The sequence below is a fragment of the Phasianus colchicus genome, chromosome 1 (genome assembly GCF_987193195.1).
Source record: "Phasianus colchicus chromosome 1, bPhaCol1.hap1.1, whole genome shotgun sequence".
Lineage (NCBI taxonomy): Eukaryota > Metazoa > Chordata > Aves > Galliformes > Phasianidae > Phasianus > Phasianus colchicus.
The window spans coordinates 144,344,003-144,359,106 of record NC_143436.1 but is presented as its reverse complement, the minus strand read 5'-3'; the positions used below and the strand labels follow the sequence as shown (position 1 = coordinate 144,359,106).

Genomic DNA, 15,104 nt, shown 5'->3' with positions numbered 1-15,104 from the left:
CATTCCACACTTGGGAGAGCTAAAAACTTATCCAGATGCTATGTAAATGGAGAATTATTTTACATCTGAGATTATGGACCATTCCCACATCTGCCTCAGGACATCACTTGATATACTCAGGAATTTTTCAAAAATTCTTTCTTTAGAGATGCTGTAAAATCTAATCAGTGTATTTTCTGAACATGTTCCCTGGGTCTTTCTTGCTCATAAATATTAATAAATATTGGTATAAAAAATAAGAGGCCAAGCCATTCAATTCAAATATACACTGTAAGTATAAATTTATTAGTCTGAATGTGGAATTAGCACAGAGAAACAATAAAGATTACCCTTGGTTTTTAATTGATTTAAATGTTGCATATTTTCCAATAAAATAATCTCAAGAGACTTAATTAACCAAATGATGATTTTTTCAGATGAGCAAAGAAGCTACATTTGTAGATGAAAATATAGGCTAAGGAGTCAGAATTGGCAGCAGAAATAAGCATACATTTCTAATCTCTGTGCACTGAAGTAGCAAGAGGTAAAGTACTGACTTTTGTTTTCTCTTGTTAATGGGTAGTCCCAGGTTATATAAGGTTATTTCCCGTAACAACCCAACATCTCATCTGTCAAGTATCCCAATTGTGATTATATTGACATAATTTGGGAAATAAATAGAACCGAACAATTTCTCATCTAGAAGGAGCAGATGATTTATAATTGATTGACGTCTGGCATCAATGTCAAGCAATATCTTGGCTTCATGGCTACCTGGAAATTAATGACAGTGACTTCTTCATCAGATGACAAGATGAATCAAAAGAAGATGAAAGAAATTTGAAATATCATAATACTAAACAATACAAATCAAAGCTGCCTGGTGAATGAAAGTGGTTTCATTCACTCGTTAGCTTACCAGATAAGTCCTCTGCAGGAATCACTTTGATTGACAGTTAAATTCATTAATGAAGTTTTAGAAAAGCTGTTTATACCTCCCATTGCATCTATCAGTAGAGCCAATATGTAAGCTAATACAAATATTACCCTTTACCCTGTGCGAGCTTCTGGATCTATCTTTAATACTACCTTTCCTAAATGTTAGTCTCTCAAAACGTACTTCTCTTGATATTTTACTATGTCCTTAAAGGACAAATTATGAACAAAAAATCAATAATCATGACAGAAAAAAAAAAAATACTTAATTATGGATACATACGATTTTAATTTGTCTTGTATTATAACACTTGAATTGTACACGAATCACACCCAGGAGGAGTATTAATGAGCATTTTTAAGAAGAGTTTAAAAATAAAGTGTATTTTCAAAAGTTTGCTAACATCTTGTGTGTAGTAAGTGTGCATATACTGTAAATTAACAGAAAAGAGTAAACGTGTATTTTGAATTTATAAAGCAGCATTACTGGGTTTTGCTGCCTAATTATTTCAAAAACATTTATTTTACATGTGAAAGTACTTTACCAAGTAAGCACTTCATTCTAGGAGCCTAGCTTTTGCTGGTATATGTAACAAATACTTAACACGTTCTTCTGTACTTCCACTGAATAACATGAAAAAGATACGGACTGCTTGTCACATCCTGGTTAGCTCATTTTTCACAATGCTCTCATGTCACCTTGTATATCATCCACATAAGGTCTATTTGTCAAAATTCCACTGTGTCTTTCTGACAACAGATGTTTTGAAATGCATCCTGTTTTGCTTGGCAAAGACTTGTTCAGATGGGTTTGACAGTAAATTTCAGTGAAGAATTCAACAGTTATTTAACTCTGTTTAGGTAAGCTAACAAGTACAGAAAAGCATTTAAAGCAATTGACTTCTGTTTGTTTCTTCAGTTTCCCTCCTAAATAACGCATGTGTCTGAATCCACAGGTACTCCAAATATCACACTACGTTTCATGAACATACAAAGTCAAAAACGCGATAGCATTCTTTCAGCAGGAATACTAGGATGAGCACTAATTCCAAGACTTTAACAAAAAACAAATGAACAAACATTATGATGTCTCCATCTGAGTGATTCTTAGAGAAAATAAACTCACCAGTTTGGTACTACAGACTTTACAAGTGTATAGTCCTTGTTGTGATAATCCATTTTCAAATCATCTATACCAGTGGTATGGGTTATAGGTAAGATGCATAGTAATCCAATTCTCTTATGCAAGCGTGACACAAGGTGTCTTATGGGAAAGGAACAAATGAAAAAAAAAAATGTGTCTCAAAGTCCACTGTAAGCTCTACCCTACCAAAGAAAATTTTTGTCATTTCAGTGCTGTGAGGAGTGCACCTCCTCAAACAACAACACAGCCAAACACATAGTTTTCCACCAAATAAGACTGAACAGGTGGTCCAGAACAATTGTTCAGTTAGGAATTTTTCTTTCTAAACTTATTTTCATAAACAAATATCACATAGATGAATTCAACATTATAAACCAAATACTTTAGTCTTATCATTAAGCTCATATGCCGACTGCCTAAAAATAAACCTGCATAGATTTTGCCACTGACATGCAGGGATGGTGATAACTCATCATCCCTGTACCACTGTTCTATCTAAAAAAGGCAAGATTAGAATGTAATAGAAGTTACGAGGAATAGTTCCTAAGTAATAAAGTTATATATAAAAAAAATATGGATTAATCGTATAAGTTTATGATATTTCAAATATAAAGCATGGAGAAAAAAAAAAAAAAAGCACAGGAGGCATCAATCAGAGTAGATCATTAACTATGCTTCTTAGAATTATCTTCCAACCCAACTTACAGAGGTGATTTAGTATAATTTACTATACATACCAATCTACAACACATGGTGGCATTCTCTAATGTTAGTGAGAGTATAGCTTCTATGTTCTATGTGACCACTGACTGCATTATCCCTGTTTTGAATTATACCTAAGATTTTCACTCTTTTTGACACAATTCTTTTGCTTTAAAGCTACTTGTTTCCCAAGGACAAGTATAAAATAAGTCATCACCAGTTCTGAACGCTATTGAATATGGAGTTGAATATCACAAAATAAGAACAACCGGGGAAGTAGTCACGTTGTCACTTAACTCCTTTAATTTCCAGGGTCCTGACACAATGTACTGCCAAAACTCAGTCCTAATGGTACCAGTTTTAGATACCTTGGACTTGTTGACTACTTGTGATCCATGCGTGAGAAAAACTGTCTGCCAGACTTCCTTGTCTATATTGATAGGCCTTAACTGGGGAAGAGCAGTTGGAAGGCAGATGTATAGAGAGGGATGCAAGCATGGGCTCCCAAAGCTGCCAGCTATGACATATTTCTTTGGCAATTCAGAAGTTACTGTTTCTTGCTGCTTAGGGCAACATGGAGCGGGCACTGAGTAGCACGGCTGCAGACTGCACGGAAAAACAAAGCAGGCAGCTTATCAATGGGGACTCATTAGAGACGGCTCCGTCAGGTTGCCATCCCAGACACCGGACGTTCGGAAAGCTTTCCGTGCTACGTACTATGCATCCTCAAAAACACACCAAGAGAAAGAAAAGGGGAAGAAAAAAAAAAGTGTGGGGGGAGAAGTGGTGATAGGGGTGCGATCAAGCATGACTCGCTACATCTGTCACCTCGCCGTGGGAAGTCCCCGAGCCCCGTCTCCCTCAGCCACAACGCGAACCCCGGGAGGGGCTGAGCGGGGCGGCGGCGGCTCGCCCTGCTCGGGAAGTTGGTGGCCACAGGTTGCCCGCTCCCGCCCGCCCCCCGGGTGGGCTCGGCCACAGGCACGCACCTTGGCGCCGCAACCGCCGCTTCTTGAGCCCGAAGATGCGGACCTTGGAGAAAATATCCACCAGGTTGCCGTTGCAGAGCCCGCGGTTCTTGCTAGGGCTGTTCCGCCTCCTGCTGGCCGAGGGCCGGTCCCAGTGCTGCTCCCTCGCCTGCCGCTTCTGGCGGATCAAGCCGCTGGCGATGGCCGCTGCCATGGCTGCTCGCCGGCTCGCCCACACCGGCCGGCGCCGCGACGGGCAGGGGGTGGGCGGCGGGGCGCTCAGCCCCGGCGGGGCCCCATCCCCGGGGGCACGGGCGAGAGGGCGCGGTAGCCTCCTCCGGGGCGAGGCGCGGCTGCGGCGGAGCCCCCCCGCCCTGCGGCCCGCGGGAGCTGCTCCCGCCGCGGGTCACCGCATGGGTGCTCCGCCGCCCCTCCCGCCCTGCCCCGGCGCCGGGCGCCCGCTCGGGCGGCGGCTGCGGGCGGAGCGGCGCGAAGCGGAGCGGCGCGAGGCGTGCTCGGGGCAGAGCCGCGCGGCGCGGCGCCCGGTCGGGCAGGCGGCTTCGCCTTTCCCGGCTGCCCCTTAGCCCCGCGCTGCCACCGCCCGCTCGCCCGCCGCTGCCATCGGCGCGGCTGGGGCGGCTACCGCCGCCTCTTCCAGGCTCCTGCCTGATGATTGCCAAGTGCTTCGGAAATCAGCATCTGGAGAGAGCAATCTCCTTCTCCTGGGAGAGCTGTAATCACAGCCCTTCAGTCCCACCCCGCTCCAGCCTCCCTACACGCGCACACGCACACACACGCGCACCGCTGGAGCTTTTTTGTCCTCCCCATCTGAGGGGCGGCGAGGGAAAGGGGGTGGAGGAGGAACGGGAGAATAAAGGAAGAGGGGAGGGGGGTGCCGCCGATGCCGATTTCTGGTGGCATACTGTGAGTTCCCAGCGGATCCTCCGCCAGCAACCACCGCTCTCCTTTAGCTTTCCGGGCCGCCCCGTGCGGGGCTTCCCGCGGGCAGGGTAGGACAGCGCCGAGCGCTGCCGGAGGCACACGTGGCCCTGCACACAGAGGCACCCTCCTCACATGGAGGCACCTTGGCACGCCCTCTCACCGACTCCCTGTCACCACGCACACCTCACCCTGCCCCTCCGAGCCGCTGCGGGGGCTGCACGGATCTGCCGCCCTCTCGCTCGCCGTGTCTCAGGCCGCCAGCGGGGCTGTTGCACAGCGCTACGCGAGAAACTCAGATCCCAAGACTGAGAAGTGGGGTAGAGGTCAGCGAGGGGGGAGGACCCAAGCGGGCCCCTTCTTGTACCGCACCGAGACCAATCCAATGGTCCGGGGAGTTCTGCTTCATGAGATGGATTTGGGGTGGTAAGGTAGAGGTACACCTAGGCATCTGTGGGGACCTTCCACTGAAACCTGCGTGTGCCCATTGTCTGAGAGAGGAGATCATGAACAGGCTTCTAACTTAGAACATAAACTCTTTTCCAAGGTCTCAGAAATGCTGAAGGAGTTTCCCAAGACATCATCCACAAGCAGACACAACCACTGCATCACCAGCACTGTGTAAAATTCTTTCTAAATGCTTTTTGTACTTGCTAAACCAGAAAGTCTTACGAGTCTCTGCCCCAAGGAGTTCACATAATAAATAGTATCTAAAATGCAACAACTCATCTATTTTCTGTGATTTCTCATTTCAAATAAGGATTCAATGTTTTTCACACTTTCTACCAGTCTAATGGTGAAACTTCCTAAGTTGTGACTAACCAGAGGTAAATAGAAAAAGGAAGCCAGTAGCTACACAGAAATAAGGTAAAGTCATTCTGTAGGGAAAGGCTTTTTTTTTTTTTTTTTTTTTTTTTTTGTACAGGCAAATATCACAAAATAAATATACATAACATGTATATATAGAGATAGATAGATATGTATACTCTTTTTAAAGTGCTCTAATTTCTAGACGTTTCTTTAAAAATAAAATACTGGGAACCAAACGAACCAGACAAGGAACCTAAATAACAACAGATCTTCCCTAAGCTTAAATATCCATCCAGAATAATACACATCTAGAATAATTCCCAACTTTTCAATAGGGGACCTGTTGGTAATTTTAGGTTCTTGTTTTAGCAGAAGCTTCAGCATCTCTGGTATTGACCATTATTTCCCTAAATCCTTTAATCTACGAAGAGATATTTTTATACAAAGACAGAAGTGTATGGAAGGAACTCCCATATACAAGGATTTTGTATTAATTCTAGACCAACTAGAAGCAGAGTATGCACAATCGGATCCGGATAATACGTTTTAATTCTATTTGAAAGTGTCTCTAAAGAGATTCAGCTAAAACACTCACACTGGATTTTCTGTCTGGCATTTTTTACACAGCAGCGATTTCCTTACAACTGCTACAATTACCTTAACTAATGCAATTAGAGAGAGGGCTGTTTTTTAGATTTTGGTGTTTGTTTGGTTTCTTTCCAAATTTAAATTTCACTGTGATTGTTTTGCAGTACGCTTCCCTTTTTCATACTTCGTAGCAAGCAGAGAAGACATAGTGCTGTGTTCTTTAGGTCCTTTCTTTGTCTTTTTCCATGTGCCCCTCGGTGTAGCGCTCACCAGCCCAGTCCCGCCCGCCCGCTCCCCGCTCATATCTGCTTCAGCACCATGGACAGCGTCAGTAAGACTGAACACGGGTGTCCCTGGAGCATCAACCCCTGCCACCAGTAGGGGAGGTGTCGGGACACACACAATTCGAAATGTCCTTCTCGACCTGGCTCCTGGATCCAAACAAAGGACTGAATAACGAGAAGCAGAGTGAAACAAAGCCAAACTCTCCATTATATTGAATTTTTATGGGAATTTAGGAATGGCGTACAACCAGCTCGATTTTTTTTTTTTTTGTGAGACTCTCTCCATAAAGTGAGTTTCATGTTCCCTTTGCTATAAGAACTCTTCTATGCTATCCAACGATACTATCTACTCTATGTTATCTACTACTCTATTTCCACGGTTTCCTTCAAATACTGGACTTTTGCCAAAACGCCCTAATATTTTTCAATACTATAATGATCAGAGTGGTAGCCAAAGGGAAAAATGAAGGTGAAGATGAGGCTGCAGACAGGACGAATTGCATTTCTTACTGCGGAGATCAAAAACAATCGCTTTCTACTTGCATCTCAAAAATGCAGAGCAGTTGTTTACAGCATGAGGTTTCGCAAAGAAAACTCAAGAGAGCCATCTGCTGTCTTAACTTGTGATAAAATGTGTGCAATTTAGTCCGAGTGAAGTTCTGACTAACAAATGGCTTGTGGAAATGAGAATATAGCTACTATCTTAAAGACTAGTAAATACAAAAGATTATGCATTAGGAGAAATAGAAATATCTTAGTTATAACTTTTGCTACATTAAAATAGGATTTTATTTCTGATTAATAAAGTCTGGATAGGCAAGCAAATTATTAAAAGCAGAAAAGAGGGACAGGGATTTTCAATACTTTTTATTTTCCCATCTGTTCATTTCTAACTACTAATTTATTTTTAATTTCGAGAGTTTGCTAAATTAAAAAAAAAAAAAATAGATTTTTTTAAAGCTATTTGTTTCAATTAATTTTAGAGGAAGACATTTACCAGTTATAACATGTATGTGAACTACTTGTTTTATCGTATACTAGAGTATGAAACAGTTTTATTTCTTACATTTATTTTTGGTATATTGCTGAAAACAAAGCATCAGCTAATTTTAAAGGTAAATTATAAGGTAACATTTTCAAGTAACAAAGTTTAATATGTTTAACAAACCATTAATGTTAGTACACATTCATAGATTTTCATAGCGGCTTCCATTTTTAAAAATTAGGTTCTATGCTTTATATCCTAACCTAGCCTAGATCTTTGGACTGCAAAGCTTTCAGAATCAAAATTGTCATCTTTACTGTTTAAAGCTATGAAGACTGTTCTTCCTTTCATAAATCAATATAAACAAAAAGGTATTACTACTGGAATCTTGCCCTCTACATATTTTCAACCCAGATAACCTGAAACCATTACTTATATCAAAACCAAAAACCAAATCAAAACTTAAAAAATAATTGTGATGTCTCTGAGAGGCGTGTAAGTGTAAAATGCCAATTTCATTGCTGTTCAATATATCCTTGTTTCATGAGAGCTAGTTCTTATTGCAATTCCTTACTAGAAGTTGACACAGCTTTCCTGTCTGGCTAACTACTCTGGAGTATGATACTGCAAATTCATCTTATTTTATATTTTAGAAGGAATTTGTTGAATATTGTGAACCTCGAGGTTCTTCAAGACTCTAAGGAGTTGAAGATCATTTTGTATCGCTGAAAAAGCAATTATTATTATTATTATTATTTAAGAAATTCTGTGCTATGGTTGCAAACAGGATTAAGTTTTTACTCCATAAACTTCCTTTCAAATTGGGAAGGCTTCTCTAGGAATAATCTAGGCCTAAGAATTACAAGGTATACATAATAGTACATCTGAGCAATTGAACAACAGCAACAACAAAAAAGTAAATTCATGAAAAGATGTTTCAGCAGTGAAAATTACTTGTTTTTAAGTTCCAATTGATTAATTGAATCACTTTCCAGTGTATTTGATGAGACAGTAGGTTGATTACTGGAGTGCTGTTTCTAGCTAGGCTTTTGTTTCTGAACACTTCTCAGTACTGATCATAAAGTTAGTGAATGTTGCTGATAATTTTTTTTGGAACATAATTTGAGTGTCTAAATTCTTTCTATATACTAAAAACTATCAAACTATGCATAATGAAAAGATAAGAAAAATTGATACAGTACTAAAGATAGGATTACTCATTTAAATACAAATTTGTATCTGCCTCAGGTATGCAATGTGTTTACAAATGGAGGAGGCTGGGTTTTTGAAAGCAATAGTAACTTTTAATTTTTTAATTTAATATTCTTGGAGCACAAAGCTAGATGATATCTAACTTCATGAGTTGAACAAGATAGAAGAAATAGGGCCAAAGGCTTACCCTGTAGGCTGGCAGATGTTTCACTTTTAAAAATATATAATCTAAAAAATATTTGTTGACATAAAATTTTATTATAAAATCATTTTTTTGTGACCATATACATATGAATGTGTGTATGTATGTACATATGAAGTCACAAATTATGGTAATAATGCTTTTTCAGAAAGTTGAAGTACGTTCCATGCTTATAATAAGGTGAATATTACTATGCAATGAGCTTTAAATGGTTTGAATTAGTTCAATTTTATCTGTTTTGCACATGCTGGTTTGTCTATTATTCTCCTTGTAAATTACTATTAACCTGTCTGAACTGCTGCATCTTAAAATCCTGAATGCCTCAAACACTTGATGCTAGACTTTGAAGAGCACTAAGAATAAAGTTTATTAAATATGCTAATATGCTTCAGAACTTGGGCATCTATGCTTTTACACTGCTGTGCGTCAAAAGCACTCACCTTTCAGTCTCTAGATTCACAATGTACTCAAGAAGCAAAATTCATATCTGCTAAAATTTACTGATTAAGAAGTTCTAGATTTTATACATATATATATATAATATATATATATATATTGTTTACAGGACATCACATATTTTATACAGTTTCTTCACAGATTCTGCACTTACTTGACTGTATGTATCTAAGTTCTTTGAAGAACTCTTAATGCATAAGTAATATATGTGCAAGAATAAATTAACCCACCATGCAATAAAGTCATACATTAGATTACTGATTATGCAGAGAACTATGGGAAACTAAACATCGGCATGCGTAACATTTAAGTCACTATACCAGCTCAATGCCAATTGTTTAGCTAATGCAATATTTTCCTTTTACATTAACCAGTTTCTTCCAAATGTGACCTATGACATGTCTGCAATGGAGTAAACACATCTATGCTAGTAAAGATACAGGTTCATTTAAGGAACGGTATAAAATATTTAGTAGATGATCCATAAAAGAGCAATGAATGTTTTTATTGGTTTATTCTTTAGAAATAACATAATTTTCAAATTGGTTAGTCTCACTTTTGTGACTTTACTTTCCTCCTGTTCAATTTAGCATTGACTATATTGCAGTGATGAGTCTAAGAAATAGTGCTGTTTCAAGAAGAATACCTGTTTTAATTGTTTAAAGTTTTGCTTTCATTTCCACTGCCTAACTCTTTATTCTTCTACAGAGAACAGTGAGAAGAGATTCTCAAACTGTTTTTACAATTATTCAGCAAGATAAGATATAGGATTATAGCTCCTAACTGTCAATGCTTCTCCAGTGACATCTTTCATGTGTGTTCCCAGTTTTCATTCTATCATCTATCTGCTAGTTCTGATACCTCTTCTAGACTAGGTGAATAAAAGATAACACCTGGACTGACAGGATACTCCTATCAGCACACAGATCATAAGAAGCCCTGAAGGACTGGGACCCAAAACTTATCTCCAACAAAGGTCTCTTAAACAATATTTAACAATGGAAAAAAAAAATAAAAGCCATGATCACTTTAAGGGAAAAATCCATAGAAGTAATTAAACATGAAGTGCACCATCATTTCTGCAGTAATAATCATACACAGGATTTTAACTTTCCACAGTAAATAGCCCCCTTGAAGAGAGATTCTTAAGTACTAACATGAGAAATGCACTGTCTTTTATTTTGCTTCTGCTGTAGCTAAAACCAAAAATTTGCCACCAGTGTCCTTTAGACAATGCTCCAGTGACAAAACATAGCAACTGTCATTAAAAAAATAATAATATCCATCTCAACTCCTCACAGATGTGCAGAGCAGTTTTAAGTATTAGCAGTAAAGAGTTTCTATGGTAATTTGTCATTGTAAGTCAACATCTGTTGCATTTGCTTATCAAGCTACAACAGGACTGTGTTTTCTTCTGCTTGAGTTCGTAAATATATAGCAGACATTGCCATCATTTTTTCAAGGAAATGAAAGTCACTATAATATGAGTCTACTCTATTTTGTTGTATAGAAACAAAAGAAACCCCATTCCCGAGAACAGAGATCCAGTCTCAAGCCTACAGTGGACTTCCTCTAGAATCAGTAAAGTTGACAGAGCACGACAATACATATTATACTTGCTTGATTTAATACCTTCCTTTGAAGGGTTCCTTAAGGGTTCTGTTTCTTAAAACAGAAAAAAAATTAAGAAGATTGCAATGTAAAAATTCAGTCTCTTGAATGGAACCAGAACAAATATGATCCTTCACACACCTGGATTTTTGATGATTCTAAAATGATTTATGGCCTCTAGAAAAGTAGCCATCATACAAAAATTTCCAGCTAGAAAGGAAAAAAATCTCAACTGTCTGGATAACAGTGATTTAGGAATACAAACATGGATACACTCATTGGATGGTTTGTTTCATATACATTTGACATTATGTCACAATATTTACTAGTTAATTACATACTTATATTCCAGCCAACATCTAGATAGGAGAGTCAGGTCCTTTAGTCTTTTTATCTGTGAAATAAATAACATCACTGCATACAAATAACACCCAAAATATATAAGCCGAAAATATATGAATATGTAAAATCTCATCAACATGAGAAGATTTTTCTATTTAAGAGAATTTGGCATGCTTGGTATGGGAATACTTCATTCACTTGCCTTTTCTGAGTACCATTCTAAGGTGAATAATCTGCCCACTCGTTATACAATATATAAATTCTAGCTTAGACATTGAACTTAACATCTTCTAACTTAAGTTAGTAGGAAATCATATATATATATATATATATATCAAAATTCCAGACAGTGTTTCTTTAAAGTCTTTCCTAATATTTGTTTTTAAACCTTGCATAAGGGATTCTCACTTTCCTGAGAACAGATATGCAAACATGTAATAATGTTATACTTCTGGACTGTAATAAGAGAGGTACTGGGTTTTGGCTATCTCATAGAAAGTCAGGAGAAAAAAAACCAAACAACACTTTAAGCTTTAAAAGGAAATGCTGAAAACAAGGATTAGTAGACATACAGAAATTGTTAGCCTGAGAAACAGAAATTCCGCCTAAAATAAATCCAGTAATCCTGTAAGTAAATAAAATGATTCCCACTGGTGAGGGGAACACAACTGTGTGCACTTGCATACATGCAAACATACAGACACACACAGGTACAGCAAATAATGTAAAGAAAAAAATAGCCTTTTTTATGCTATCTAATCTAAAATTGGCAGTGCAATTAATATGTTAAAATAAAAACTGTCTTTGTTTATAATTCATCTGCTATTAATTTTCAAACTTTGCAAGGCATTTGATACTATTTTGGAGATACAGACAAGGAAAAATAAGTCCTAAAAACTAAAATCCCATTATATTCTTGTTCTAGAGGCAGTGTAATAAAGAATATCTCTGGGTACTGTTGACCAGGACAAGTCTCTGAATGAAGAATAAGTAGATACACTGCAACCTTGGTAAATTTATAGGGTAAACTTTGTTCTCCTCTGAGATCTGTTCATATTGGGTGTTCAGGCACAACTAATTTTTTTTTTTTTTCAGAAAAAGTTGCATGCTCTGTTTCCTTCTTTCTAAACAAATAAGTTTAGTGCATTGTCTACTATTTCTATTGAATAAATTAATGACAAATATAAATTTCTCTTTTTTTTTAAAGTCGATTTAGGTATTCAGAAATATCTGACATTATAATGCTATTTTTATTAGCATAACTAGCTGCTATTGTTTGTTTCCACCTAACGTTTCTTTCATTCTGCAATATTTTCTTTAACAGAAGGATTTTCTTTGCACGTGCTTAACTCTATTAAGGAAAAAAACAAAACAAAACAACAAAAACAACAACAACAACAACAAAAAAACCCAAAATGTTATCTTCTACAAAAATACCAGGATAGTACTAAGCTGATATTCTATTTAGCTCAAATATCATAGCCCTTATTATTAACAGCAATAGCATGAATACTCAAACACTGACCCGATAATCCTACAGTGACCTAGAAACCTAAACTATTAAGTATTTTACAATCAAGATTGTTAACTAAGCAAAACATTCCAATAACATATTGCTCTAATGTGCAGTGCAATTATCTGATTTGCCAGCAGTGGACAGTGTTACACTAGTTATCTACAGATATATTGACTGGGAAATAACTTGTAACACAAACTGGTATATTTTCCTTCTACTACTTGCACTGCTGCAGGAAACTAGAATTATTTGTAACAGTTAAAAGTTGAGTTAACGTGTGATTGAGATATTTACCAACATCTGCATGGTAGAAGTTAAATTCTCCCTTTCTTTAAAAGAAGGAAGGGAGGAAGGGAGGAAGGGAGGAAGGGAGGAAGGGAGGAAGGGAGGAAGGAAGGGAGGAAGGGAGGAAGGGAGGGAGGGAGGGAGGGAGGGAGGGAGGGAGGAAGGAAGGAAGGAAGGAAGGAAGGAAGGAGGGAAGGAAGGAAGGAAGGAAGGAAGGAAGGAAGGAAGGAAGGAAGGAAGGAAGGAAGGAAGGAAGGAAGGAAGGAAGGAAGGAAGGAAGGAAGGAAGGAAGGAAGGAAGGAAGAAACAAGGAAGGAAGGAAGGAAGGAAAGAAGGAAATAAATAAATAAATAAATAAATAAATAAATAAATAAATAGATAAATAAATAAATGAAGAAGGGAGGAAGGAAAGAAGGAAGGAAAGAAAGAAAGAAAGAAAGAAGGAAAGAAAGAAAGAAGGAAAAAAGGAAAGAAGGAAAGAAGGAAAGAAGGAAAAAAGGAAAGAAGGAAAAAAGGAAAGAAGGAAAGAAGGAAAGAAGGAAGGAAAGAAAAGAAAGAAAGAAAGAAAGAAAGAAAGAAAGAAAGAAAGAAAGAAAGAAAGAAAGAAAGAAAGAAAGAAAGAAAGAAAGAAAGAAAGAAAGAAAGAAAGAAAGGAAGAAAGGAAGAAAGAAAGAAAGGAAGAAAGGAAGAAAGGAAGAAAGGAAGAAAGGAAGAAAGAAAGAAGGAAAGAAAGAAAGAAGGAAGGAAAGAAGGAAAGAAGGAAAGAAGGAAAGAAAGTTATTTTAAGGTAACTTAAAAAAATAAATACAGACTTATGTGTATTGGATTTTTCACCCCCGATTGTAATCCCTAGTTTAATTCCTAGAAAGTGTTCCAATATAAAAATTAAAATTCTCTCTTTCCACTTTTTAACAAATTCATGGTTATCACAGTGATTCTGTAAATCTTTCTAAACACCTTACTATTTTGCATTGCTTCTATAAATTTTTTATATAAAAAAATCTATAAAGTCAATAAGTTAAAAAAATGTAAACAGTATACTAACTTCCAAAGCTTGCAGAAGTTAAGCTGAAGCGTAGATATTGGTTAAGGAGAGAAAAGAGATAACTGAAACATCAAAGCATGGAGCGGAAGAATGATTAGCTATGAATCAGCTTGTTGAAAGAGACTTTCCATTCATCTTAGACAGAAGGAATATCCAAGCACTTGGGAAAATTAATTTAGATTTAATCACAGATAATAAAAATTATCTTCCTAGAGTTACAAGTTACAGCAATCACCTTTTAAACCCAATATTCAAGTGTCTTATTAAGCTCCCCATAAAATTCGTGCCAGTCTAACTCTATTATATAAGTGCACTTTTCACTTAAGGATACATGGTGTCTTAATAGCATGATGTTCATTATCTGGCTAACATAGCTGAAAATTTTCATACAAGGCCTAATAATCTGCAGACAGTATGTATACAGAGGGCACCCAGAAAGTCTACTAGAGCTACACTTTTTTTCATGTGAAAAGTTAGTCACAGATTCAACATTTTCTTTTTCTTACTTGTTACTTTTCAGCTTGATTGTGCATTGGTACAGTTTACCATGCAGTCTTGTCCATATACAAAGCTGGCAAAGTTGTACATGAAGCAAGGAAGTGGGCATGCATTTCTCAGTTGTAGGACAGTCTCAGATCAGCCTAAGACTATTTTGAAATCACCTCCCAGAAAGCTGCAAGGTTCAGAAGGGTTGGTGTGAGTTACACTGCTTCTAACTGGCAGTATTTCAATACTTGAAAAACCTTAGCATCCACCGAGTTGATGACTGATTCACAGCCTCTTACTAACAGGCTAGGAGTGAATGAGAAGCCATCAGTCCATGGATGAATAAAATCAAAACAGAATAATTGGATTAGACTGAGAGAACTGGCCTCAACTCTAACATACACTTAGCCTTCAGCACTGGTAGGCAGAACACAGCCCCTTCCCAAAGCTCACTTTTCTCAATGCATTTATCTTGAAACCACACTTGCTACTGATGATCTCAAGCCTCTTGGATTCGTTAGCAGAAGTCTCCAAGTGTATGTTACTTTTTTGCCTTTTTTGCTCAGATTAGGAAATGTAGCACTTTATTTGAAAAATGAATATATATATGTGTG

At 37.9% G+C, this 15,104-nt stretch overlaps 1 protein-coding gene across 8 annotated transcripts in view; it reads right to left on the bottom strand.

The window, feature by feature from the left end:
- FGF14 (fibroblast growth factor 14) overlaps positions 1–15,104 on the bottom strand; it is a 382,652-nt gene that overhangs the window by 130,311 nt on the left and 237,237 nt on the right. For 2 of the 8 annotated variants that reach the window (XM_090138927.1, XM_031613734.2), the window contains exon 1: positions 3,751–4,016. The exons of the other annotated variants lie outside the window; for them this stretch is intronic. In XM_090138927.1, the coding sequence (XP_089995053.1) occupies positions 3,751–3,943 (193 nt within the window). In that variant the 5' untranslated portion in view covers positions 3,944–4,016. Of the gene's footprint in view, positions 1–3,750; positions 4,017–15,104 lie in introns of those variants that run through there. 8 annotated transcript variants of the gene reach the window in all.